Source organism: Triticum aestivum, chromosome 7A, assembly GCF_018294505.1.
Source record: "Triticum aestivum cultivar Chinese Spring chromosome 7A, IWGSC CS RefSeq v2.1, whole genome shotgun sequence".
Taxonomy (NCBI): domain Eukaryota; kingdom Viridiplantae; phylum Streptophyta; class Magnoliopsida; order Poales; family Poaceae; genus Triticum; species Triticum aestivum.
Genome location: NC_057812.1, coordinates 46,922,409 through 46,948,820, shown reverse-complemented (window position 1 = coordinate 46,948,820; position 26,412 = coordinate 46,922,409). Strand labels below are relative to the sequence as shown.

Genomic DNA, 26,412 nt, shown 5'->3' with positions numbered 1-26,412 from the left:
ATGATTTATTTTGTAGAAATCTCGTAGTAACTTACTCATATATTCAACTGGCGGAACGTCCCCTACAGCCACTCCCGTTTCATGGACGGCCTGGTCGATGCCTCCAAGGAGCCCTTCGTCTACTGCTATGAGTGCCCGATGCCGTTTTGGGGCTCGCCGGCACACATCGTGCATCACCTGACACAGGCGTGCGGCGATCACTACTGGCCCTTGGCGAAGAACATCAAGTACAAGACGTGCTACCCGTTCACCGTGCCGGAGTCGCTGGAGGATCAGCGCCGCCTGCTAGTCTCAGAGGAGGACGGCAGCGTCTTCCTCTTGATCCTGGCCATCGGCAAGGCCCGCGCAGGCCGCCGCCACATCTCTGTAGTGTGTGTCAGGGGCAACGCCGCTGACACTGACACTGACACGAGGCCGATGTACGGGTGCGTGCTCACTATTACTACCCCTCGGAGGTACGTGGGCGGCGACACTGGCTACATCAAGCTGACTTGGACTCTGCCGAGATGGGACCTTCCCGCCGATGTGGACATGGAAGATGCATGGTATTATTTGACCTCCAACAATGTGCATGGGGACTCCAAGGAGGTTCATCTGGACATCTGCATTACTAAGTTAAACTAGTCGTCTACCCGAAATGGCGAAAAAACTTCATAAATACGTCTTTGAAGTATCGAGTTATACTTATGATTTGGCACAGAATATTTACTACAATAGTCACCTTGATTGAGCGATATATGTATGCATTGTGACTATGTTTTTTATTCTTATCTCTCTGTTGACTTGTAATTATTTAAGCGTTACTCACGGGATGATATTGCTTCATCTATGCCAATTGAATTGTTAGAATCTGTTTGGGATTGCTACATGTACCACTGGAATGCATGTCTTCTAACACAGTTTTTTGAGACATGGCCTATCTTTTGGATCCATACATATAATAAATGATTGTATATATTTTTATGGCTGGTAATTTGCAACATTGTAAATAATAATTAATTGTACAGTCGATGAAGACATGTCATGTTGTAGCACATTGGACACCATTACGTTGTACACTTTAAAAATATTTTATCTCAACTCTCACTTGCCTTATAATATATTGTTAATCTGTTTTGATCTTTCTCTTAACTATTTTTATTGATTTCTAAAAATTAGAGAGCAACTATGGAAATTCCTTTATGTCGTACTTTTGAAGTACATGTATATACACAGTGTAAGGATTATGTCTCTAAAAGATATTACTAAAAACAACTTCTACGTGTACATGAAGGAGTTAATAAAATTCACATATTTATATTCGTGTTATAAATTCTGAATCATCATCCATGGTTAAAATTTGAGGGAACAAACGTGTTTCTATGTAGAAAGGTAAAATAAACAATAATGGTGTTTTATCATACTTGTATCTTCTTCTTTTTTGCATGTTAAATCATACTTGTACATTGCGCCAAGTACCTAATATTATGCTTCCCAAATATTGTAGAGTTGGCCGGTGGATGCTGGATTATCATCCTTCCTTCTCTCTCGCTTCAAACTAAAAATTGAAGTCACGGAGAATATGGACAGCTTTGTAAAAAAAAGATTTAAAATATAATCTCCTACAGGAAACCTGCAGCAGGGTGCACCATAGCTGCAGGAGGATGTCCAACCTAAGGTTGTTATGGAAGGGCTTCAATGTGCTAAAACAGGCGGCAAAATGGGCTTTCCATTGACAGTAACTTAGTGACAGGACTAAATGATATACTTGGGGAATTTTGTGTGTTAGCACATAATTAAGAATGGTATAATCTGGAACTTGTTGCCTCTTAAATTGAAATAAATCTGGTCTCAATGCACACTGTTAGAACTCATTGAAACCAAGAAGAAGGAACACCAAAGCATGAAAAACGTGTGTACCTAGAAAACATAAGATTTGCCCTTCTTTTTCACATGTTGTTGGTAACTTATTTGAAAAATGTAAACGGACTGTGCAAAGATATGGAAAATCAAATCATCTTGTTGTCATGCTGTTTACTTCCATCAGGGCATTTGCCATACATACTTTCGGACATCATTTAGCTTGGTATGTCTGAGGACCATGGTCCACCAACTGAGCAGGTGGCTATAAAGTTCATTCTCGCCTTTTCTTCCACGGAACATTAATCATTAAAATAAAGCTCATGGATGAAAAGCCAACTCATCCTTTTGGTGGTTATGAGAAAACGGAATTTTTAATACCTCGTTTCCATGTCGCATTCACATATATTCAATCGGTGGTAGACATCATTTAATCTCTAGTCCTTATTGCATCTTTCTTTGTAAACATCCAAACAACATACTGGGATGATGTGAGGGTGTATCTTACCATGTTGTCCTCAGTATTGATTATTCTACCAAGATTAATTGCCTAACACGGTATGTCTGACCTCACTACAGCCGCCACTGCTACCGGTTTTGTTGATGAACACATGATTTATATGGTTGACATCCTTGTTGATCTTTCTACTCCTGTAGGCATTCAAAATTTGTCCAGTCTTCATGGGTATAAAGCGCGCCATTAGGATAATCAACATATGCATAATCAAGAACATGGGCGTCATGTGAACGCCATCCTAGATCAAAAAAATGTGAGTTCAGGCGTCTGGGTTGAAACACTCATGTATTCGCTAAGACTGAAGATCAGAATTCAAGTCATGGCTTGCACTACCTTAAGCACGGCTGAGCGCAAAATACCGACCTGCTGCTGGTACTTGTTTTTGTTCAGTCCAGGGCACATGTTGATCCCCAACTCCTCGTGCATGAGACATGGTCGGGTGCTGATCAAACCTGCAGGTCACGTGGACACATCAAATCAAAGTTCCTTCTGTGTGTGGCCTTAGCAGGTATCCAAAACAGATATAATTTCTAATCAAACATGTTCTACCTCCTTGAAGTTGTCCTAGCTGCACTGGTTGTTTGTGTCTTCGCATCATGGCTTGGCAATGTCCAGCGCTACTCGCTGGCCTAAAATCTCTTCCACCTCCGTGCATATCAATCTGTCTTCTGCAGATCTATCTCACCCAAGTGAGAACAGGGAAAGGCACCAAGAGGACACATGGATATCCATAACGGAATTAGAAGGCAATAGATAAGCACAGACATAAGTACCGATATGTGTTTCATGACGTGCTCTCTTGACCTATTAAAGGAATCACAAACTAATCAAAAGAAAGGTACATAGATAAGCGAGTCTCTAGGTCTGGCCTCTTGGATGTGTACGTTGATGAACCACCAATATGCATACAAGAAAAGTATCCCATCGGCTGGGGTCATGATCTGCTAGAAATGGCCGGCGGTTGACGTGGGCTTGCAATCCAAACGGGAGATGTGCCTTAGATCGATGATTTTTATGATCTCGTCGACCTGCAATGTGGCGAAGCCGTGCCCATGCAGAAGGAGACTTCGTAGTATATTGGGAGGAGGCTCATAGAGGAACCGAGGCAGCATAGACTAAACCATGCATAATGTTGACCTCACAGCCTCGCAAGATGATGTTTGAGATGTCCATATAGATGGCAGCTGCTATGGCCGTGAACTCTATGAGGGAGGGCGCTTGTGTTGGCTTCTACCTAGATTATATAGTAAGATCGAGCGGAGGTGGACGTCATCGAAGAGAAGAAGACATCGGGGGATGGAAGGGGATAGGAAGGAGAAATATTGCGTGAAGATTCTGTAGGAAAAATATTGCGTGAGTATTCTGTAGGAAGGATTGATCGCGTGAGTACTCTGTAGGAAGGATTTATCCTGAAGTTTTATAAGAGCACGGTAGATTGTGTTTTCTACAGGTTCCCTAGATTGGTTTGAGTGGAGGTGGAAGTCGTGGAAGAGAAGGAGATTTGTTCTTTTACACGTGGCTCAGATTGTTTTTTTACAGTAGCGCTATGTTGGTTTTTTTGTAGATTGCAAGGATTATATTGATGGATCTGCACCGTTATAACCCGGTCCCATCAGATGAACGGCCGGTAATTACTAATTAACGTGGTAATTTCTAGGAAGTGACAAATTAGTATAGGTATAGATAGATAGATAGATAGATAGATAGATAGATAGATGTTGATCATTAGTCTTCGCTCAATGTAATCCGCTGTCTAAGCATGTGGAGACTTCCATGCATGATCTTGCTCTATTGGAGTTCGCGCATTAATAAAAGTGTATCCATTTATGGTTTAGTCTAGAATCTTTCATGTATGAATTTTTACTACAGTACTGGTGAAAGACTTATTATGAACCATTTCTTACATATCCTCTGCCCCCTTCCAAGTCATCCTGATTTAATCCCTCCGTCTAGGTGTATAAGGGCATGGTTAATACTTAAATAGTATAGCCAATTGTTGACTATAAGTAAGTGCCATGTCATCTATAGCCAACATGTATAACAATGGATACTCAAAAACTAATTCTTGAAGATCATTTCCTATAAAGCACAATAAGAGTTATTTCTTCACAAGTTTTGGATGCAGGTTAAATAGTTGAATGCTTTTGTTTGCAAAAGATATTTTTTTTATCTATTTCATCCGGATGTTTGTAAGCTCTAGAGATGAAATAATATCCGAACAAACCTATCGATACCCGTTACACATGAGATGACCCCCACATCCTTTGTCAAAATAAACAACTCTCCGATCAATGCATTTCACTCTTCCGTGCAACGCACGGGCACCTTACTATAGATTACTAAGACCAAAAATTGAACTAACATTATATATAGTACGATAAATGATGATGCATGTCACCTAAAATTATATCATTGAAAACTATGTTCAAATACGAATCCAACCATATTGTTTTTGTTGACATGCACTAACATTTTGTCAGATAAATTTTCAGTCAAATTCAATGGAGGATAAACCACGACCGATGTGGTAGTACTAGTATAGAGGGCGGCGCTGCACGGGAGTCTTGATACGTCCATTTTGCATCATGCTTTTATATCGATATTTATTGCACTATGGGCTGTTATTTCACGTTATGTCACAATACTTATGGCTATTCTCTCTTATTTTACAAGGTTTACATAAGGAGGGAGAATGTCGGCAGCTGGAATTCTGGGCTGGAAAAGGAGCAAATATTAGAGACTTATTTTGCGCAACTCCAAAAGTCATGAAACTCCACGGAATATCTTAAAATAAATAAAGAAAAATCCTTGCCAAAGATGAAGTCCAGGGGGCCCACACCCTGCTCACGAGGGTGGGGGGCGCGCCCCCCCTCCTAGGGCGCGCCCCCTACCTCGTGGGCCCCTGGTGGGTCTCCGACGTTCATCTTCTGCTATATGAAGTCTTTCGATGAGAAAAAAATAAGAGGGAACCTTTCGGGATGAGACTCCGTTGCCACGAGGCGGAACCGAGGCGGAACCAATCTAGAGCTCCGGCAAAGCTGTTTTGCTGGGGATACTTTCCTACGGGAGGGGGAAATCATCACCATCGTCATCACCAACGCTCCTCTCATCGGGAGAGGGCAATCTCCATCAACATCTTCACCAGCACCATCTCATCTCTAAACCCTAGTTCATCTCTTGTATCCAATTCTTGTTCCAAAGTCCGGGATTGGTGCTAGTAGGTTGCTAGTAGTGTTGATTACTCCTTGTAGTTGATACTAGTTGGCTTATTTGGTGGAACATCATATGTTCAGATCCTTTTTGCATATTATTACCCCTCTGATTATGAACATGAATATGTTTTGTGAGTAATTACATTTGTTCCTGAGGACAAGGGAGAAGTCTTGCTATTAGTAGTCATGTGAATTTGGTATTCGTTTGATATTTTGATAAGATGTATGTTGTCTAGCCTCTAGTGGTGTTATGTGAACATCGACTACATAACACTTCACCATTATTTGGGCCTAGAGGAAGGCATTAGGAAGTAATAAGTAGATGATGGGTTGCTAGAGTGACAGAAGCTTAAACCCTAGTTTATGTGTTGCTTCGTAAGGGGATGATTTGGATCCATATGTTTCATGCTATGGTTAGGTTTACCTTAATACTTTTGTTGTAGTTGCGGATGCTTGCAATAGAGGTTAATCATAAGTGGGATGCTTGTTCAAGTAAGAACAGCACCCAAGCACCGGTCCACCCACATATCAAATTATCAAAGTACCGAACGCGAATCATATGAACGTGATGAAAACTAGCTTGACGATATTCCCATGTGTCCTCGGGAGCGCTTTTCCTATTATAAGAGTTTGTTCCGGCTTGTCCTTTGCTACAAAAAGAATTGGGCCACCTTGCTGCACTTTATTTACTTTTGTTACTTATTGCTCGTTACAATTTATCTTGTCACAAAACTATCTGTTACCACTTATTTCAGTACTTGCAGAGAATGCCTTGCTGAAAACCGCTTATCATTTCCTTCTGCTCCTCGTTGGGTTCGACACTCTTACTTATCGAAAGGACTACGATAGATCCCCTATACTTGTGGGTCATCAAGTCTCACCCCGCTCGTGGCGCGGCAGTAAAGCCATCATACCACAAAACCCAACCACTCCCAGTAAAATAAACGGACAAGCAACCATCACATCCCTCCGTCTTTTTTGCATTTCATCTCTCTGCATTTACTTTCTCCGGTTCATCTCGCACACTCGATCCCTAGCTACTACTCCTAGGGCCAGTTCTTTTGGCGGCTTCCCCAGCTTTTCCCATAAGACTAGTCACAGTGGAGAGTAACATTAAGGCGCCTCACTCATTTATTTGGGCTTCTAAACTACTACTGGTAGTACCTTCGCCCTGGCTTATTCCTCAGCATTCTTATTTGTGCTAAATTTTGACCAAAGATTTAACTGATAAAATGTTAGTGCATGTGACATGCACTAACATTTCATTAGTTAAATTTATGATCAAAATTTGACACAGATTACAATGGGGACCAATAAACCAGGACAGAGGTAGTAGTTATGGGATTACTAATCTAGAAGCCTAAAAGAACTGGCCCTGGTACTCCTACTAGTAATAGTACTCAAGTTGGAATTCCAATTGCACGGCACAACTTGTTAGGCAAAAAATTCGATACAGGGTGTAGGAAGCGGTTTGGGAATTTGCATGCCTTTCTGACCAGTGAGATACTCCGTACAAAGTACGACAGAGAAATAACCAGAGAGAAGGAAGCTAAAAGTAAACAATCAAACGAGCATTTTTGCATTTGTTTTGCATTGAATCGTTTCACAAGCTTGACTAATGTTGTTTTTCTACTTATACAAAAACCGCATCATAATGTTAAAACGTGCATTTGCACGTACATAAGTAATAGTAGTACTCCCTCCGTCTAGGTGTATAAGCCTTCCATCCTTCTTGGTCACGGTGCACAACCAAAGATGACTTATTGACCTGAACAGAGGGAGTAGCATAGTCTGTAAGCATATATAGAGAGAGATGTGTAGTGCGATAGTAGTATATAGTAAAGTTTGTGCTATATGCACGTACTTGCAAAATGCGTACGAATACACAAGATTTCCAAACTTTCCTTTTTACATACTTAATTAAGGGTGCTAATAATTCCTGAACGTTCGGGACAAAATGCGTACGAATACACAAGATTTCCAAACTTTCCCTTTTACATACTTAATTAAGGATGCTAATAATTCCTGAACGTTCGGGATTTATCATTTGCGTCCCAAAACTAATGAGATTGCCTTACGATACAAAAATTACACTCCTACTAAAAGCCACGACGCTCGCAGGAGCGCTTGCGGCGCGCAACAAGTGCCCTGGTGCGCGGTCGTTTCCCAGCGCACCGACACAACGCCTCTTCCTTAGCCTCGCAACTCGCGAGGTGCTGATTGGCGGCTTGCCAGCGGGCGAGCGTGATCTCACCGGTGTGGTAATCCGGCGCCAACAGGTACTCCTCCTCGCTGGAAGCGTGCACCCGGTCCATGTACCGCCAAGCGTAGATGAGGCGCTTGGGCCCGACTGCACTCAGGGCTTCAGCACGGGCGTCCTCCGCCACCCTCTGATACGTCTCCAATGTATCTATAATTTTTTATTGTTCCATGCTATTATATTATCTATTTTGGATATTTATGGACTTTATTTTACACTTTTATATTATTTTTGGGACTAACCTATTAACCTAGAGCCCAATGCCAGTTTCTGTTTTCCCCTTCTTTCAGTGTTTCGAAGAAAACGAATATCAAACGGAGTCCAAACGGAATGAAACCTTCGGGAGAGTTATTTTTAGAACGGAAGCAATCCAGGAGACTTGGAGTGTACGTTAGGGAAGCAACGAGGTGGCCACGAGGCAGGGAGGCGCGCCTGCCCCCTGGGCACGCCCCCCACCCTCGTGGGCCCCTCGTGGCTCCCCTTACCGACTTCTTTCTCCTATATATATCCATATACCCTAAAAACATCGATGAACAGAATAGATCGGGAGTTCCGCCGCCGCAAGCCTCTGTAGCCACCAAAAACCAATCGGGACCCTGTTCCGGCACCCTGCCGGAGGGGGGATCCCTCACCGGTGGCCATCTTCATCATCCCGGCGCTCTCCATGACGAGGAGGGAGTAGTTCACCCTCGGGGCTGAGGGTATGTACCAGTAGCTATGTGTTTGATCTCTTTCTCTCGTGTTCTTGAGGTGGTACAAGCTTGATGTATCGCGAGCTTTGCTATTATAGTTGGATCTTATGATGTTTCTCCCCTCTACTCTCTTGTAATGGATTGAGTTTTCCCTTTGAAGTTATCTTATCAGATTGAGTCTTTAAGGATTTGAGAACACTTGATGTATGTCTTGTGTGGGATATCCGTGGTGACAATGGGGTATCCTATTGATTCACTTGATGTATGTTTTGGTGATCAACTTGTGGGTTCCATGACCTTGGGAATCTATGCATAGGGGTCGGCACACGTTTTCGTCTTGACTCTCCGGTAGAAACTTTGGGGCACTCTTTGAAGTTCTTTGTGTTGGTTTGAATAGATGAATCTGAGATTGTGTGATGCATATCGTATAATCATGCCCACAGATACTTGAGGTGACATTGGAGTATCTAAGTGACATTAGGGTTTTGGTTGATTTGTGTCTTAAGGTGTTATTCTAGTACGAACTCTATGATAGATCGAACGGAAAGAATAGCTTCGTGTTATTTTACTACAGACTCTTGAATAGATCGATCAGAAAGGATAACTTTGAGGTGGTTTTGTACCCTACAATAATCTCTTCGTTTTTTCTCCGCTATTAGTGACTTTGGAGTGACTCTTTGTTGCATGTTGAGGGATAGTTATATGATCCAATTATGTTATTATTGTTGAGAGAACTTGCACTAGTGAAAGTATGAACCCTAGGCCTTGTTTCCTAGCATTGCAATACCATTTGTGCTCACTTTTACCATTAGTTACCTTGCTGTTTTTATATTTCAGATTACAAAAACCTATATCTACCATCCATATTGCACTTGTATCACCATCTCTCGCCGAACTAGTGCACCTATACAATTTACCATTGTATTGGGTGTGTTGGGGACACAATAGACTCTTTGTTATTTGGTTGCAGGGTTGCTTGAGAGAGACCATCTTCATCCTACGCCTCCCACGAATTGATAAACCTTAGGTCATCCACTTGAGGGAAATTTGCTACTGTCCTACAAACCTCTGTACTTGGAGGCCCAACAACGTCTACAAGAAGAAGGTTGCATAGTAAACATCAAGCTCTTTTCTGGCTCCATTGTCGGGGAGGTTAGTGCTTGAAGGTATATCTTTATATCTTGCAATCGAATCTTTTAGTTTCTTGTTTTATCACTAGTTTAGTTCATAAAAGAAAACTACAAAAAAATGGAATTGAGGGTACCTCATATGCTTCATCTTTTTAATGTCTTCCGTGAAAATAAGGATTCCGATAATTGTTCTCAATTGCTAGAGGAAGAATGCATTAAAATGTTTGGCACTAAATCTTTGAATGATGAGCATGATTGCAATGTTGTTAGTATGAATTCTTTGAATACCCATGATGATAATGATATGCAAAGCCACAAGCTTGGGGATGCTATGTTTGATGAAGATGATATGTTTAGTCCCCCAAGTTTTGATGAGCAAATTTATTATGATGAAAGCATGCCTCCTATTTATGATAATTATTATGATGACATGTATGCTATAAAGAATAATGATAACCATAAAGCTTGTCATCATAATTTTCAATTGGATTATGCCTCATGTGATAGTTACTTTCTTGAATTTTCTCCCACTACTATTCATGAGAACAAATTTGCTTATGTGGAGAGTAATAAAATTTCTATGCAAGTAGATCATGAAAAGAATGCTTTATGTGCTGGTTATATGGTTGAATTCATTCATGATGCTACTGAAAATTATTATGACAGAGGAACATATGCTTGTAGGAATTGCAATAATATCAAGTTTCCTCTCTATGTGTCGAAAATCTTGAAGTTATGCTTGTTTTGCCTTCCTATGCTAGTTGATTATTGTTCCCTAAGTTGTTTGCTCACAAAATACCTATGCATAGGAAGTGGGCTAGACTTAAATGTGCTTGCCATGTGTTTCATGATGCTCTCTTTATGTTTCAATTCTTATCTTTTATGTGAGCATCATTGAAATCATCATGCCTAGCTAGGGGCGTTAAACATTAGCGCTTGTTGGGAGGCAACCCAATTTTATTTTTGTTCCTTGCTTTTCATTCTTGTTTAGTAATAAATAAATCATCTAGCCTCTGGTTAGATGTGGTTTTATATTTTAATTAGTGTTTGTGCCAAGTAAGACCTATAGGATCTTCTTGGATGATAATTATTTGATCTTGCTGAAAAAGATAGAAACTTTCTGCTCACTAAAACAATTGTTAAAAATCACCAGAAAGTGATAAAATACTGATTCCAATTGAAGTAGATCAATAATAAAATTATCTAGGTCTTCCTATTTTGGCAGATTTTTCCGAGTTCCAGAAGTTTGCGTTTGATGCAGATTACTACAGAATGTTCTGTTTTTAACAGATTATGTTTTCTATGTGTTGTTTGCTTATTTTGATGAATCTATGAGTAGTATCGGAGGGTATGAACCATAAATAAGTTGAAATGCAGTATATATTACACCAATATGAATTTAGAATGAGTTCACAACAGTACCTACGTGGTGATTTATTTTCTTATACTAACGGAGCTTACGAGTTTTTTGTTAAGTTTTGTGTTGTGAAGTTTTCAAGTTTTGGGTAAAGATTCGATGGACTATATAAGGAATGGCAAGAGCCTAAGCTTGGTGATGTCCAAGGAACCCCAAGGTAATATTCAAGGACAACCAAGAGCCTAAGCTTGGGGATGCCCCGGATGGCATCCCCTCTTTCGTCTTCGTTCATCGGTAACTTTACTTGGAGCTATATTTTTATTCACCACATGATATGTGTTTTGCTTGGAGCGTCATTTTCTTTTGTTAGTATTTGCTTGCTGTTATTTATAATAATGTTTTGCATCTCTATTTTCAATAAAAATGTCAAGGATAGCCTTTACCATGCTTATTTTGCAAGTATACATGTTGTTGTTTCAAAACAGAAAGTTTATCGCTGTTGCAAAAATTCCCTAGAAAAGCCAGAATATGATAAATATTGATTTTTTTTGCATAATAAGCTCTGATAAATTTTCTACAGTGTGGTAGAATTTCATAATGTTTGGAGTTAGGGAAGTATGATGAATCTTGCATTCTTTACAGACTGTACTATTTTGGCAGATTGCTGTTATGTTTGCATTGTTTGCATATGTTTGCTTGTTTAATGATTCTATTTGAGGATAGGAGTATTAAATATGCAGAGATATTTAGTATGCAATGTTGAATAATATTTTTTGTGATTTTCTACAGTAGAGAATGATAAGGTTTTTGCATTGGTTTATACTAACTTATCTCACGAGTTCTTGTTGAGTTTGGTGTGGATGAAACTTTCGAGATTTAGGAAACCGTGATATAAAAGAAATTAAGGAGACGCAAAAGTTCATGCTTGGGGATGCCCAAGGCACCCCAAGATAATATTTCAAGCAGTCTCAAGCATCTAAGCTTGGGGATGCCCGGTTGAGCCTAAGTTTTTGCTTCTTCACATGATGAGTGCTATCCTTGAAATGTCGTTTTATTTTGTTTTGCTTGCTGTTTGAATAATATACCAAGATCTGAAATTCTTAAGTGTTAGAGAGTCTTCACATAGTTACATAATTATTCGACTACTCATTGATCTTCACTTATATCTTTCAGAGTAGTTTGTCATTTGCTCTAGTGCTTCACTTCTATCCTTTTAGAGCACGACAGTGGTTTTATTTTATAGAAATAGATGAACTCCCATGCTTCACTTATAATATTTTGAGAGTCTTTAGAACAGCATGGTAATTTGCTTTGGTTATAAAACTAGTCCTAATATGATGGGCATCCAAGAGGGATATAATAAAAACTTTCATATAAAGTGCATTGAATACTATGAGAAGTTTGATTCCTTATGATTGTTTTGAGATATGAAGATGGTGATATTAGAGTCATGCTAGTGGAGTAGTTGTGAATTTGGGAGATACTTGTGTTAAAGTTTGTGATTCCCGTAGCATGCATGTATGGTGAACCGTTATGTGATGAAGTCGGAGCATGATTTATTTTTTGATTGTCTTCCTTATGAGTGGCAGTCGGGGATGAGCGATGGTCTTTTCCTACCAATCTATCCCCCTAGGAGCATGCGCGTAGTGCTTGGTTTTTGATGAGTTGTAGATTTTTTTAATAAGTATATGGGTTCTTTATGACTAATGTTGAGTCCATGGATTATACGCACTCTCACCCTTCCACCATTGCTAGCCTCTCTAATACCGCGCACCTTTCGCCGGTACCATACACCCACCATATACCTTCCTCAAAACAGCCATTATACCTACCTATCATGGCATTTCCATAGCCATTCCGAGATATATTGCCATGCAACTTACCACCGTTCCGTTTATTATGACACGCTCCATCATTGTCATATTGCTTTGCATGATCATGTAGTTGACATCATATTTGTGGCAAAGACACCTTCATAATTCTTTCATACATGTCACTCTTGATTCATTGCTTATCCCGGTACCCCGCCGGAGGCATTCATGTAGAGTCATATTTTTTTCTAAGTATCGAGTTGTAGTTCATAAGTTGTAAATAAATAAAAGTGTGATGATCATCATTATTAGAGCATTGTCCCAGTGAGGAAAGGATGATGGAGACTATGATTGTCCCACTTGTGCTTCAAAGTAGCACCATGATCTTCATGATAGAGAGTCTCCTATGTTGTCACTTTCATATACTAGTGGGAATTTTACATTATAGAACTTGGCTTGTATATTCCAATGATGGGCTTCCTCAAAATGTCCTAGCTCCAAAATGACCGATTTTAACTAGAATAGCTCTAAAATGACCTACACTTCCCATTTTGTCCTCCAAAATGACATGACTACCTAGGTTAGCTAAAAAATGACCTATATATAGCTTCTTCAGTTCATTTATGACATACTTAGCATACTTAGGTCAAAAATGGCATGATAATCTTTGTTACCTCCAAAATGACATAGAATTAGCTTATTTTCCTCGAAAATGGCATAATAACCTTACTAAGCTCCAAAATGACCTAAATACCTAGCTTAGCTCTAAAATGACCTACACTTAGCATTTTTACCTAGCTTAGCTAAAAATGGCATTTTTACCTACCTTAGTTAGAAGAAGAAGATAAAAAAGAGAAGAGGAGAAAAATAAAGAGAAAAAAATTATATATATATGTGAAATTCTGTGAAATTGATTGAATTTAAGAAAAAAACTGGGGCTATACAGGCACTTTGCCGTCTACTGGCAGACGACAAAGACCTTTGCCATCAGCCAACAGATGGCAAAGCTGCCACGTGTCAGCTACCTGTGCAACCTGGGGTGCACTGGGCTTGCCTATATGGCATGCTTTGCCGTCTACTGGCAGACAACAAAGACCTTTGCATCTTTGCCGTCTGCTAGCAGACGACAAAGCATGCCACGTGTCAAGTACCTGGGGGGCATCTGGGCTGGCCTATTTGGGCGGCAAAGCATGGCGTTAACCCCTTAACAGATCTAAGCTGCCACGTTTGCCGTCCAGGCCCTTTACCGTCTGCTGGTGGACGGCAAAGATCTTTGCATCTTTGTCGTCCGACAGCAGACGGCAAAGAGCTCTTTGACGTAGTTTGTTCTGCCGGATGTGTTGCCGTCTGCTGGCTGACGGCAAAGGCCTTTGCCATCCGCCAGGCATGCCTTTGCCATCAGCCATGGCAGACGGCAAAGTGCATGATTCCTGTAGTGACGATGAAATTGCATGAGTTGTTTTAGAAGTTCCCGATGGATCCTTTGTATTCCCAAAGTCTGACATTTACCTGATGACCATGTCAATGCTATCCCGAAGCATATATGTGGTACTCCGATCATCAAGAAGAACATTGGAAGCGTGATGCTAATTTTTTCTTGATCAATTATCCAAACACCGTTGTATGGGTAAACCTCATAATTCCTTGCCGCTTGTCTAAGTGGTTACATACTTGGAGCCCTAACTTGTAAATCATTCTATGCCTTTCCTTGGGAAGGATATACACCTAATACTCGTGTATACACATTTTCCTTTTCATTGTTTTGTTTAAACCAGATAATTACTCTTTTCTTTTTCATTGCTTTGTTTAACCTTTCTTGTGATTTATATGAGCTAAGTAGTAATAATTCTTTGCTTATGTAAGCACCTCGGTGTACAACTCTGTCAGTAAGACCCTGTTACTACTATTGATGACATCCCGGTAACCGTCGATGGACGAGAACTTTGCCTATTGGTCTGCCTCGTTACTGCGAGCAGGAAAATGGTTCCCTTCGTCCCTCACCCTTGGTACCAACATTGTTGCCAACATTACTGACAGGCTATCCTTTGACATAGCGCTGCTGCTCCGGCTCCCCGACCGACCTGCTCGGTGAGCTCCTCTGGCGCGCCGCCTCCCCACGGTCGCCTGGGCGGCGATGCAACTCCTCTGCTCCACCTAAGAGACGAGGAAAAGGGGATCAGGATAAGGTTTTTTTTTAGAGAAAATGATAACGAAGCGGTCGGTTGATTTCAGACCTTGTCAGTTTTTTTTTTGCGGGTAGACCTTGTCAGTTAGCGCGTGTGCTCAGCGCGAGGAAATTGTGCAGCTGCACGATTAAGTATTTGGATACTTTATTAGTAGGTAGGTAAAGAAACCCCTAAAAAAGGTAAAAGAAGGGCCTATACCTCAGCTTAAAATTGCAGACAAAATGGCCTTCGGCCCAAGAAAATGACTGGTCCGGCCCAAGAAAATGATTGGTCCGGCCCAAGAAAATGACTGGTCCGCTCTGTCTCCCGACGCTCGATTTCCCCCCCTCGAGGGTTTCCTCCGCCGCCAGGTTGCAGCCCCTGCGTCGCCCGTACCTCTCCTACTCCCTCCGACGACCGGCGCCATCCCCGCCACCCCGCAGGAGCCGGCGAGCGCGGCCCCACGCTCCCATCTCGCCGGCACAAGCATTCATCCGTCCCGCCCCCTCCCCCTCCCGACGGCCCCGACGCGCCCATCCCGCCGGCCACCCCCTTCCTCCGCCGTCCCCAACGAGCCGATCCCGCCGGTCGCAGCTCTTCTTGCACCGCTTCCTGGTGAGCCTCTCGTCCTTCGGTTTTTGTTCTGTTCTGGTTCCTCTCCTGTACATGGAACGATGGAAGTTGGATAAGATGGATGTATGCAGATGCTTAGTACATGATTTGCGTGATGGATGGATCAATGGGGCTAGGTTTTTCGTAGATGGATGGATGAATGGACATGTAAATTATTATTTTTGGTTACTGTGAATGCTCAATGCAACTGTAAAGGGAATATGGCTTGTTTAAAAAAAAATATTGTGATTACTCAATGCAACTGCCAATGGTTCTTTCTTGCTTCTGCTGTGTGCTAATTTGAATGCTATTTTTAATGTGAATGCAATCGCCAATGGTACCGTCAACACTCAGTTTTGGAATCAAAAGCTGAAAAGAACTGTGCCTGGTTCTTCTTCCAGAAACCTAGTTTTGCATCCAGCTTTTACTGCTCCACTCGCTAGCAGTTTCTTTAGTGTACCATCAAAGAAATTGTCATCTGATTCATGTCCTCATCCTCAGTTCCACCATCTTTGCTACTGATATGGCAACATTGTAACGAATTCTTCAAATTTGTGTGTCATCTGAAACAAAGCTAACTTGTTCCAATCTTTTGTGACATTTTCCGTTCTCCTTCTTTAGATGGCGTCATGCGAAACCTTGAGGGCAAGACCTCAGAGATATTTCCCCCAGATTTGTCTGACATATGACCATATGGAGCATATGGTGAAGTTTCATGGCCGGGTTAGTCTCCCCCTCCTTTGATTTAATCTTCATTTGTGGACATTGATTTGAATAATTGAATCTGGACTGAAGCCTGTCTTTCTATTTCTTTTTGCAGACTGCTGGTCTCAAGAGGTCTGAAGAAGTGGAGGACTATTTTGATATTCAGTTTCTAACTGCTGAAGACGCCAACCGTGCCTTTAACCATCTCAAGGGCAAGGTACCAAACATGGAGTTCAGTTGGGCGCCGAGGAACATTATCAAAGACAAGCCACCAACTGGTATCAAGAACATTATCAAGAACATCTCGATTGCTCATAAAAAAATCTTCTTCTCATCCTGTTTTTCCATGTAGGAGTGGTGGATACTTCATTCGTCCCACCAAAATGTGATCTCGATTGCTTTAGTGAGCTGGTAAAATATTCTAAAGATCTTTCCTACCTGAGTACAACTTGCTACTTGAAGACATTTATTATCCGCTAGGTTTTCCTGCCATGTTGTATTAAGCATATGTATTATATCCATGTTTACTTAAGTTAATTGTTGTAGCTAATAAAAAGATGTTTACTTTTGTGCAGCCTTCCCTGCCCATTCCTGCCAATCAGCCATTCCCCACATTCTGGAAGTTGCCGCCTCCACAGCATAAACGGAAGAGAGGTCGACAGTCTCCAGAGCCTCCACGTTCCGCAGAGCGGTATCCCCCAAGTAGTGTTCAGATGGATGAAGTCGACCCACGCCCTCCATTCACAGCGCGCTACTGGGCGCAACTTCGTCCGATATACAGTAAGTTGTCGCAAGTAATTTTAATTATCCTCCTCGGTACCTAACAGAATAGACGAGAAATGAGAATGTTTGAGTAAACATTTGGTACAAAAGAAAATTGAGGGGCACCCTGTAGTGAACTACAGAGCATTTACCTTGCCAAAAAGACAGTTGCATCTAGTCAGTAGGTTAGTTACTTAGTCGTGCATACTTTGAGCAAAACATCGAGTTAGTACTTTGAGCATACTTTCTCATTTCCAAAAATTTTATTATAACCTTCAAGGTTAACCTTCAAACCTCATTCCGGAAGTGAGTTGAGCATAGCTTATAACTTTCCCAATTCCGTGAGTGTATCCGAATTCCATAGACATGTTGAACATAGCTTATAACCTTCAAGCCTGAGTCCAAAAGTGAGTTGGGAAGGTTATAAGCTATGTTCAACATGTGTTTGCCTTAGTCGTGCATACTTTGAGCACCTGATGGAATTGCAAGCCTTGTCACCATGTAAAATTATGATATTTGATCAATGTTGAATCCTACAAGCTAAGTTAACCGGATACTTCTGGAAACTGCCGTATCAGGCATATCAGAAACTCGGATACGTTTTGATACTTCTCAAAACGTATCGGACATGTATCTCCCTATTTTCTGTTTTTCAAATAAATAAATAAAATTCAGATACTTTGGGGATACCTGTGGGATACCTCATGGGCATGTGAAAAGCCTATCTATCCATACCCACGACAGCCACCTCCCTTTTCTCGCCTCATTCTTCCCCACCTCCAGTGCCCAAATGTGACCGATCCTACTCTTCGGCAGCTTCAAATAGAAGTTGCAGCAGCTGAAGGGAACTAGGATCATACTAATGGTGCATTTTCCATGCTTCTATCACCTTATTAGTATTCTTAAGCTGTCATTTTCATATAATCATTATTTCCTATATTTTTTTCAAACCGGGTTCAGGCACAACACATCATGTCAAAACCGGGATTTGACCGAGGAATACCACTAAGAGGGAGTAACTATACCTGGTCTTAAAGAGTTGAGGGACGAAGGTTACACCAACAAAAAGTTTAGGCACAAAAGCCACACTTCGCGATTAGTTGAGGGACGAAAAATGCACTTTTCTCTAATTCTTTTTCTGGTGCTCTTTATATTACCTTGACAGTTCACTTGATTTATCAAAAATGAATAGATTGGAAGGTTCTCAACAAAAATAGACCCAGAATGAACACATTAAAAAGCTAACAAAAAATGTATTGGCTAGTTCACTTGATTTATCGGGCCGAAATATATACACGTAGCTAGGTTGTCTTAATCGTGCAATGTTAATTAGGTGCAATACCACGTAACTTATAATAGCCGGACATCCCGCATCATGGGACCACATGAAGAGCACAGATGAATGGTAAATAATTCGAATCTAATGTCAAGTCACGAGAGTAGGCTTTCCATCAACCACTTTCTCTTGAAGCTGAGCTGAATCTGACACCAGTTGGCCGGAGAGCCTGGCTGTGTCTATCAGATAAACAAGCAACTGCCAAAATGCGTTGTTAGTTGTCCAAATCTTCATTGGTTAAATGTCTTCCGATCTTCCGATTACTTCTTAAAAAACTCGATGGTTTAACTAACCTGAAAAAAATTGGACAAGGGCGATGATGGCATGGATCTGATTACGCTGACTAATTAACTTAACCATTTCGCAATTTTTCTTAACTTAACCAAAGTGCGCGTGTTATTCTAAAAGCAAGTACTATAACAAATGAATTGAACCCGTTTGCTTATTTAAACTTTGAATCGCAAATTTAAAACAATCTTAATTTTCTAAGGCTATGAAAAGGCAGGGTCTGGGCAGGGGAGACCCTGATCTGCCTCTGCCGGCCGCCACCGCAGAAACCCAGGGCTGGTGAGGAGCCACTCCTGCAGCGCGTGCCAAGGGCCAGGCGCCGCTGCTCGCTCGACGATCCTGACGGCGACGCCCGCAGGAGTCAGAATCGGGGTCAGTAGAACACGAGAGGAGCATTTCCTGCTTTCTCCTGCACATTTTAGGTTTTTAGTATCTGAGGGTGATGCAGCTATCACAATGAAGTGACAGATGTGGCACAGAAATCTTGCTCGCTGTCCTGATTAGGTGTTATCCTTTCCCTTTTTAATCACACTGACCCAACTCTTTTGGCCTAATTAGGAGACCGACTGGCTGCAGGCTTGTCCGTTTGTGGCCATATATGAATATTAATGCAAGTGTCACGTAATCTAATTGCCAAGTGTTGTACGGATGAGCCCCTAAAAAAAGTGTTGTATGGATGAGTACGTGAGAAGATACAAGCAATCAATGATTTTTTTTGTCTTATATAATCATGGGGATAAAAACGTCGTCCATCGATCTGCATGGGCTTACGTGAACCTCACACCAACATGATAGATCGTCATAATTATATCATATGCTCCGGAAAAGGGAACATCCTTTATCATCATGCCTATGATGCGTGTGATGGGTCAATTTGTGATGTCTCTGCAGTTATACATAATAACTAGCAGGCAGAGACGCAGCAACACGCCGCGCCTGTCAGGAAGCCTGAGATTGTCTTTGTTATTTTCTTTGATGGAAGAAAATTTAAATAGTTTGCTCAGAATACAGTTGACTGTGTGGAAGTTTTTGATCAAAACAGTTCATTTCAATGCAAACTTCAGTACAACATTTTTCGGACAGAATTGATGTAAACCCAAATAAATCTCTATCCAAAGCCCTAACTTTTGCTTTGCAACATCAATCGCTGGAATAAACTTTCCAGCCACCTACACAGACACAAAGGAAGCTGCTAGCCTAAGCAGTACACACAGTGCTAAATTCTGAAGCTTATACTCCACATCCACAGTAACCTTCTTCGATTCTATTTAGTACCACGAATGCACCTAAGGTAAAACATAGGATAAGGTGAACTTGTAACCTGCAGGTACTCCGAACATGGATCACTGTTCTTAAAAAAAATTAATGCGAGAGCCTCAGAACACACACATAGGACTACATGTAAAGAAGATTGCCAATTAGAGTGAACAAATCTACTGGCCTGGTGCATGCTATTGGCTAACACCTACTTGGGATCGACGAATAGCAGTCTAGACTTATACGTCATGCAATTTCTGAATAAGTAGGAGGATAATCTCAAATGATTCAATTGAAGCTTTGATCACAAAAAGAACAAAAGATAACTTATGTTCATAGTTCTGCGATCATTAGGGCTACCATATGCTGAACTCAGACATATCAAACATATGTAATATCTGTAAGCTTGAAATTTATGTCGCTTATATGTTGTGGACGCTTTGGCATTTACAGAATAAAGGTGAGGGCAACACCCATTCTTAGATCATGGCATTGGCATAGCTGCAAGATATCAACAAATCAGAAGGGATATCGATAGAAAATATGGACTTAACACAACCCTTTTTCCAAAAAATAGAAATATGAAGACTTGACAGAAATTACCTACTCTGACCAATGGTAATGTGACGGCCACTGTAGTTTGTGAATATAGAATGTTGCAAGAACATATAATGCTAGAAAAAGATTATAACATCGGAACTGCATCACTGTGTACAGGAAGAAACTGGCAACCATCTATCTAGCAAGCAGACTACCAAGTGGGGTATTTGCAAGACACATAGAAAAAAAATACTGTCAGCCAGCAAATGAATGCGAGCAGAACTCCAGAAATACATATCCAGACCCTACGTTATATAGCTAGTGCCTTTCAGGGAGGCAGCTTCGGTGACTTAACTGCATTTGCCTTTGAGTGTGACATGTGGGCCAGTCACCTGTGGGGTCCACGTGTCATGCACTCAAAGGCATGTGCAGTGAGACACTGAAGCTCAATCCCTTTTTTAGTCAGTGCCGCAAATGTTGATAAGAAATAGTTTTAGTGTACGGACAACTGTAAAGGGATTGGCGTTCACAGGCTAGCTAGCTAGTGACAATGAACTAGCTGAAAGGCCTTGAGAAGCTGTGGTCAGCAGGGCCATTTAGTGCCGATCCATTAGCTTTCTATGTTTTAGGGGATAAGGGAGGACAGTACGGGCGACACCATATATACAGTAATTATTACTAACCAGTTCTGCTTTGCAACAATCTCCATGCTGTGATGCGCCGACCGATGGATGAATGATTTAGAAGCTGTAACTATAGCACTAGTCAGCGCGCACCGGCGTCTTGGCCCTTTTTTTTTCCTCGAATACACACGAGCGTGCGCATCATATATTAAAGCGGAGAGCGGGGAGAAGAGCCCCTCTATATGATTTATGTTGCATTGACATTCACACCTTCACATGGCCCCTGTTTTTCAGTTTCTTAGTGCCTTTTGATCTGGACCAGTTGATCCCAACCTTGTTACTCTCTACTCTTCTTAACATCAATGAAGCCAGTGTACACTAGATCTTTAAAAAAAAAAACTGTAGCACTATTCAGCATCTGTAGTTAGTCCATTAGCATCCTATCCTGTAGGGGCGAGACGACAGTAATAATTAACCTGGTTTGAAATAGTCTACTGTCTGGATATCTCCACCATCTGTTTTTTTTTTTGAGAAATATCTCCAGCATCTGTAATGTGTAATCCTGACCCTTTTGCAGGTACCAACATATGAGTGAGTGGCTAGGAGGGTGCCGATGGACATGATTTAGTAGCTGTACTAATCATGATTTCTCTTGATATGGGGGCACCCGTTCCAAGCATTCATTTTTTTTTTTGGTAGGACAGGGATTTGGATGGAACCTCTGGTTAGCCTAGAAGACAGAACAAAAGTTTTTGCTGAGCAAACTATGTGCATTGGATCCACGTGATGCTCATTCTTCCACAAGAACCCCAAGTGAACTTTTTGTAGGCCAAAGCTGGATGACAAAGGTCGAAGGAACATATGTCATTTTTTTTGAGAATCACACAAACCTGATCAAACAGGCTGGGTACAATCTTTACTCAGAGTCTCTCTAAGCTCATTTGGCACATCCGCCAACTTAAAAAGTCTGCCCAGTCTAGATGCACGAGCAGCCAGGTCATTGGCCAGCTTGTTTTGGTTCCTCTTCACGTAGGCACTCTTGTGAGAACTGAAAATGTTCAATGTTGAGTTGATGTTAGCTATGATTGGAAAGAGGCTTGATTGATTGGCAGCACCTGGGTTGATCGCCTTGACCAAGGTCATGTAATCGAGCTCCACCTGAATTGGTCCATTATAATATTTCGTCGACGCTTGCAACCCATGCGGCAAAGCTCTTTTTTTTTTTTTGAGAATCACCCATGCAGCAAAGCTAGTCCTTCAGCCTCTTCCTCAGCCGCACATTGGCTCAATCTGCATCCCATCGAGAAGAACGGCACACCATGACAGTTTCTGACAACAGCACCACACGCACTCGCCCGGCACTACTTCCTGAGCAGCCCCTGCTTCTTCCTCATATTTCAGCCAGAAGCCGACTGATCCCGAAGGAACAATGCACGCCGTAGCATGACTAGATGCCATTTTAAAGCCTGCTGCCTACATATGTGATAATAAATAGCTGAAACAGAAAACGTCTGGGTCTGGCCCCTCTCGCGTAACGCGAGAGACCTCCTATTTGACGCGCGCAGGCGTCAAACAGCTGTGCCTTCGCTGAAGGAAGATGGTAATGGGCCGGCCCATACGCATAAGCTCATCACAACTAGTATTTTTCCCTTTTCTTTCTGCGTTTTATTGGAACTTTCTGGATATTCTTTATGGTAATAAAATAAAGTATAAATTCATATTTTAAAAATATACTGTATTTTCAACACTAAAGAAATATGAATATATATGCTGAATTTTTTAATACACATTGAACATTTTGGAAAATACGTTAAACAAATATTGGAAACACATTGAACATTTTTGTTGATATACATTGAACAAATTTCGGACGCACATTGAACATATTTCAAAAATATGTTGAACAGAACAAATTTTGCAACACACAATAAACATTTTTGTAGATATACATTGAACAAATGTCGGATACACATTGAACATTTTGCAAAGCTATGTTGAACAAATTCTTAAATATATGCTGAATTTTTTAATGCATGGTGAACTTTGTATATAAATACAAAATGAACTTTCTATAATACACAAAAAAATGGAAGAAAAAGGAAAATAAAAGAATTAGAAACTGAAACAGAAAAAACAAAAAGCAAAAAAAGAAGAAGAAGAAGCAGCCTTGCGATGTGGGCCGGCCCAAGCTGGGGCGACGGGAAGATGAGCTTCAGCGAAGCTGGGTCGTTTTGACGCGTACACGCATCAAATAGGGATTGCGGTCGCGCCCCGCCGCCCGTGTGCGTCCAATCGTCGCGGTTTCGCTGAAGCGACGCGCACACGGGCCGGCCCAATTATCACGTGGTGAGGGAAAATTCAAATAAAAAAAGTGCATGAGTGGGATCGAACCCCAACCACATGCTTGCTTTTTACGCGGCTAGCCAGCCGAGCTAGCGAGCTCAAATGTATATAAAAGCAACGCCAAGCCTAAAATAGAAAGTACAACTGCAAATCCTTTAAAAAAAACATCCAACATTACTTTAATATACGTAGAACAAATATAAAAATACAATGAATATTTTTGTAAAAAAATACTGAACAAATTTAAAATACACAAATGAACATTTTATAGTATACGTTGAAAAATTTCTTAATATTCGATGAATAAAATTTAAATACACAATCACCATTTTATAATATGCATTGCACAATTTAATAATATACGATGAACATTTTTCAATACACCATGAACAAATTTTGCCAAGACCCATCCAACACCAGCAGACCATCACTGTCCCTCGTGACGCTCCCTCGTTCCCCTCCGCGGCGTCTATTTCTCGCATTAAGCGAGTCAAGAGGAAACTCTTGTGTCGAGAGCTACAGTGTCAGGCTGGCCCAATTCGCGGTGCACAGTTAAAGAAAAAGGGAAGGGAAAAGGGGTGGACGAGGGATCTTTCCCTCGAGATCTGAGAAGAAACGAGCGATGCTAGCCACCACGCCACACAACTATTCGTGTTTATTAAAGGGGCCGCGACGTACTTCAACAGAGACAAGCGTTTTTTTTCTGTTTTCTTTTGTTTCTTTTCTTTAATTTTCTCCATTTTTTCTTTGTTTATTCATTTTTTCATTTCCTTTTTCCTTTGGTTTTCACAGTTTTTTTGTTTTTCCTTTTTGTTTTTTGACAAGGTTTTCTTCATATTTGTTTGGTTTTTCTTTTTCTTCTCCATTTTTGTATGGTTTTCTTTTTCATCACCATTTCTTTGTTTTTATTTTGTTTTCTATTATGTTTGTTTTTGTTTTCACTCTACATTTTTGTATATGTCAAAAGCAATTTTTTTTATAATAAGTGATCAACAATTTTTATATACACGTTCGACATTGTCCGAACGCCTATTCAACATTTTTCAGATACTTGTTCAACAGTTTAATACTTATTCAATATTTTTTCAAATGCTTGTTCAAATTTTTTCAAATACTTGTTCGACATTTATTAATACTTATTCAACATTTTTCAATTACTTGTTCAATATTTTTAATACTTATTCTACATTTTCAAATACTTGTTCAACATTTTTCAAATACCCGTACAACATTTTTTCAAATACTCGTTCAACATTTTTTTATAATTATTCTACATTTTCAAATACTTGTTGAACATTTTTCAAATACTTGTTCAATACTTTTCAAATACTCGTTGAACAGTTTTTTAATACCTGTTCACCATTTTTTAAATACTTGTTCACCATTTTTTCAAATGTTTTTTGAAGAGCATTTTTTGTAATATATATTTGTAGAATATTTTATATAAATAAAAGTACAAAATTAAAGCAAAACACGAGAACAGAAAACAGGAAAAAAATAGGCCTTTTTCTCCCGCGCGGCTGGGCCGGCCCATCTGGGCTCCCACGCCGTGAGGCGTCACCACATGCTCGGTTAAAGCGAGAAATAGGGGTGCCCCTAGAAAGTCGCCCAAAGCTGGGCAACCTGCCAAGAAACTGGCCTAACTTGGCATTTTTTGAAATTCGACCAGTTTTGCCATTTTTTATCTAAACGTGGGCTATTTCTTGGCGGATCACTGGTGTGCCTGTCTGTTTTGCCAGAAACTAGGATGTCTGCGGGCGTGGGCTTTGGTTGAGCCTTGCGTCGTTTGGTTTCAGCGGGAAGTATGCTAGGTACGTATGTCACGTGACCCCTCTCTATAGAACTTATTGTGAGATCTAAGCTTTCCCCTCTTGCTAGGGTTTCAACTCCTCCCGACGGCACCTGGCGATGATGTGGAGACTCCAATCCCCTGCTTTCTCCGATCGCCGCTGGTTGCTAGGGTCGCCAGACTCTTGGCCGGTGCGATCTAGGGGAAGAGCTAGGGTTATCCCGTCCGCGGAAACCTGAAGAAAATATGCCCTAGAGGCAATAATAAAGTTGTTATTTTATATTTCCATATTCATGATAAATGTTTATTATTCATGCTAGAATTGTATTAATCGAAAACTTAAATACATGTGTGAATACATAAACAAACACTGTGTCCCTAGTGAGCCTCTACTTGACAAGCTCGTTGATCAAAAATATGTTGAACAGAACAAATTTTGGAACACACATTAAACATTTTTGTAGATATAAATTGAACATTTTGCAAAGATATGTTGAACAAATTCTTAAATATATGCTGAATTTTTTTAATGCATGGTGAACTTTGTATATAAATACAAAATGAACTTTCTATAATACACAAAAAATGGAAGAAAAAGGAAAAAAGGAAAAGAAAAGAATTAGAAACTGAAACAGAAAAAACAAAAAGCAAAAAAACAAAAAGAAGCAGCCTTGCGACGTGGGCCGGCCCAAGCTGGGGCGACGGGAAGATGAGCTTCAGCGAAGCTGGGTCATTTTGACGCCATTTCCTATTTAGCGCTGCAGGCGCCCGTTAATGTGTATTCTGCTAACGGGCCTGTAGCCGCTTTAGATGGGCTTGGCCCATTTCGCTCGCTTCGCTATCGTTCGCTTATACAAATCGCAAAACTTCCGCGAGAGCTGGGAAACGAACCATTTAGCTGGACTTCCTGGTTAACAGCGCACTGTGCTAACCATCCCGCAACAGTAACTTCATGCCCACAATTCCATCACTTGTTTGCCTTATCATCTTTTTCTTTCACTTTTTCTAGTTTTTGTTTTTCATTTTTCTGGTTATTTTTTTCCTTCTTCCCCGTTCGATGATCTTTCTCAAATCCATCCACATTTTTTAAAACTGATGAACTTTTTTCTAATTACGAGAACTTTTGTCACATTTGACTTTTGTTTTTTCAAATTTGATGAACTTTTTCCAAATC

The 26,412-nt window shown here is 40.8% G+C and overlaps 1 protein-coding gene across 1 annotated transcript; it reads left to right on the top strand.

The window, feature by feature from the left end:
* The first annotated feature begins 15,271 nt into the window (after window positions 1–15,271).
* Window positions 15,272–22,307, top strand: LOC123151180 (uncharacterized). The gene is made up of 6 exons (XM_044570923.1): window positions 15,272–15,598; window positions 16,217–16,318; window positions 16,416–16,578; window positions 16,653–16,711; window positions 16,876–17,080; window positions 21,684–22,307. Exons 1-6 carry the CDS (start codon window positions 15,290–15,292, stop codon window positions 21,695–21,697), a joined length of 852 nt encoding a protein of 283 aa, XP_044426858.1. The 5' UTR covers window positions 15,272–15,289; the 3' UTR covers window positions 21,698–22,307.
* Window positions 22,308–26,412: the final 4,105 nt, after the last annotated feature.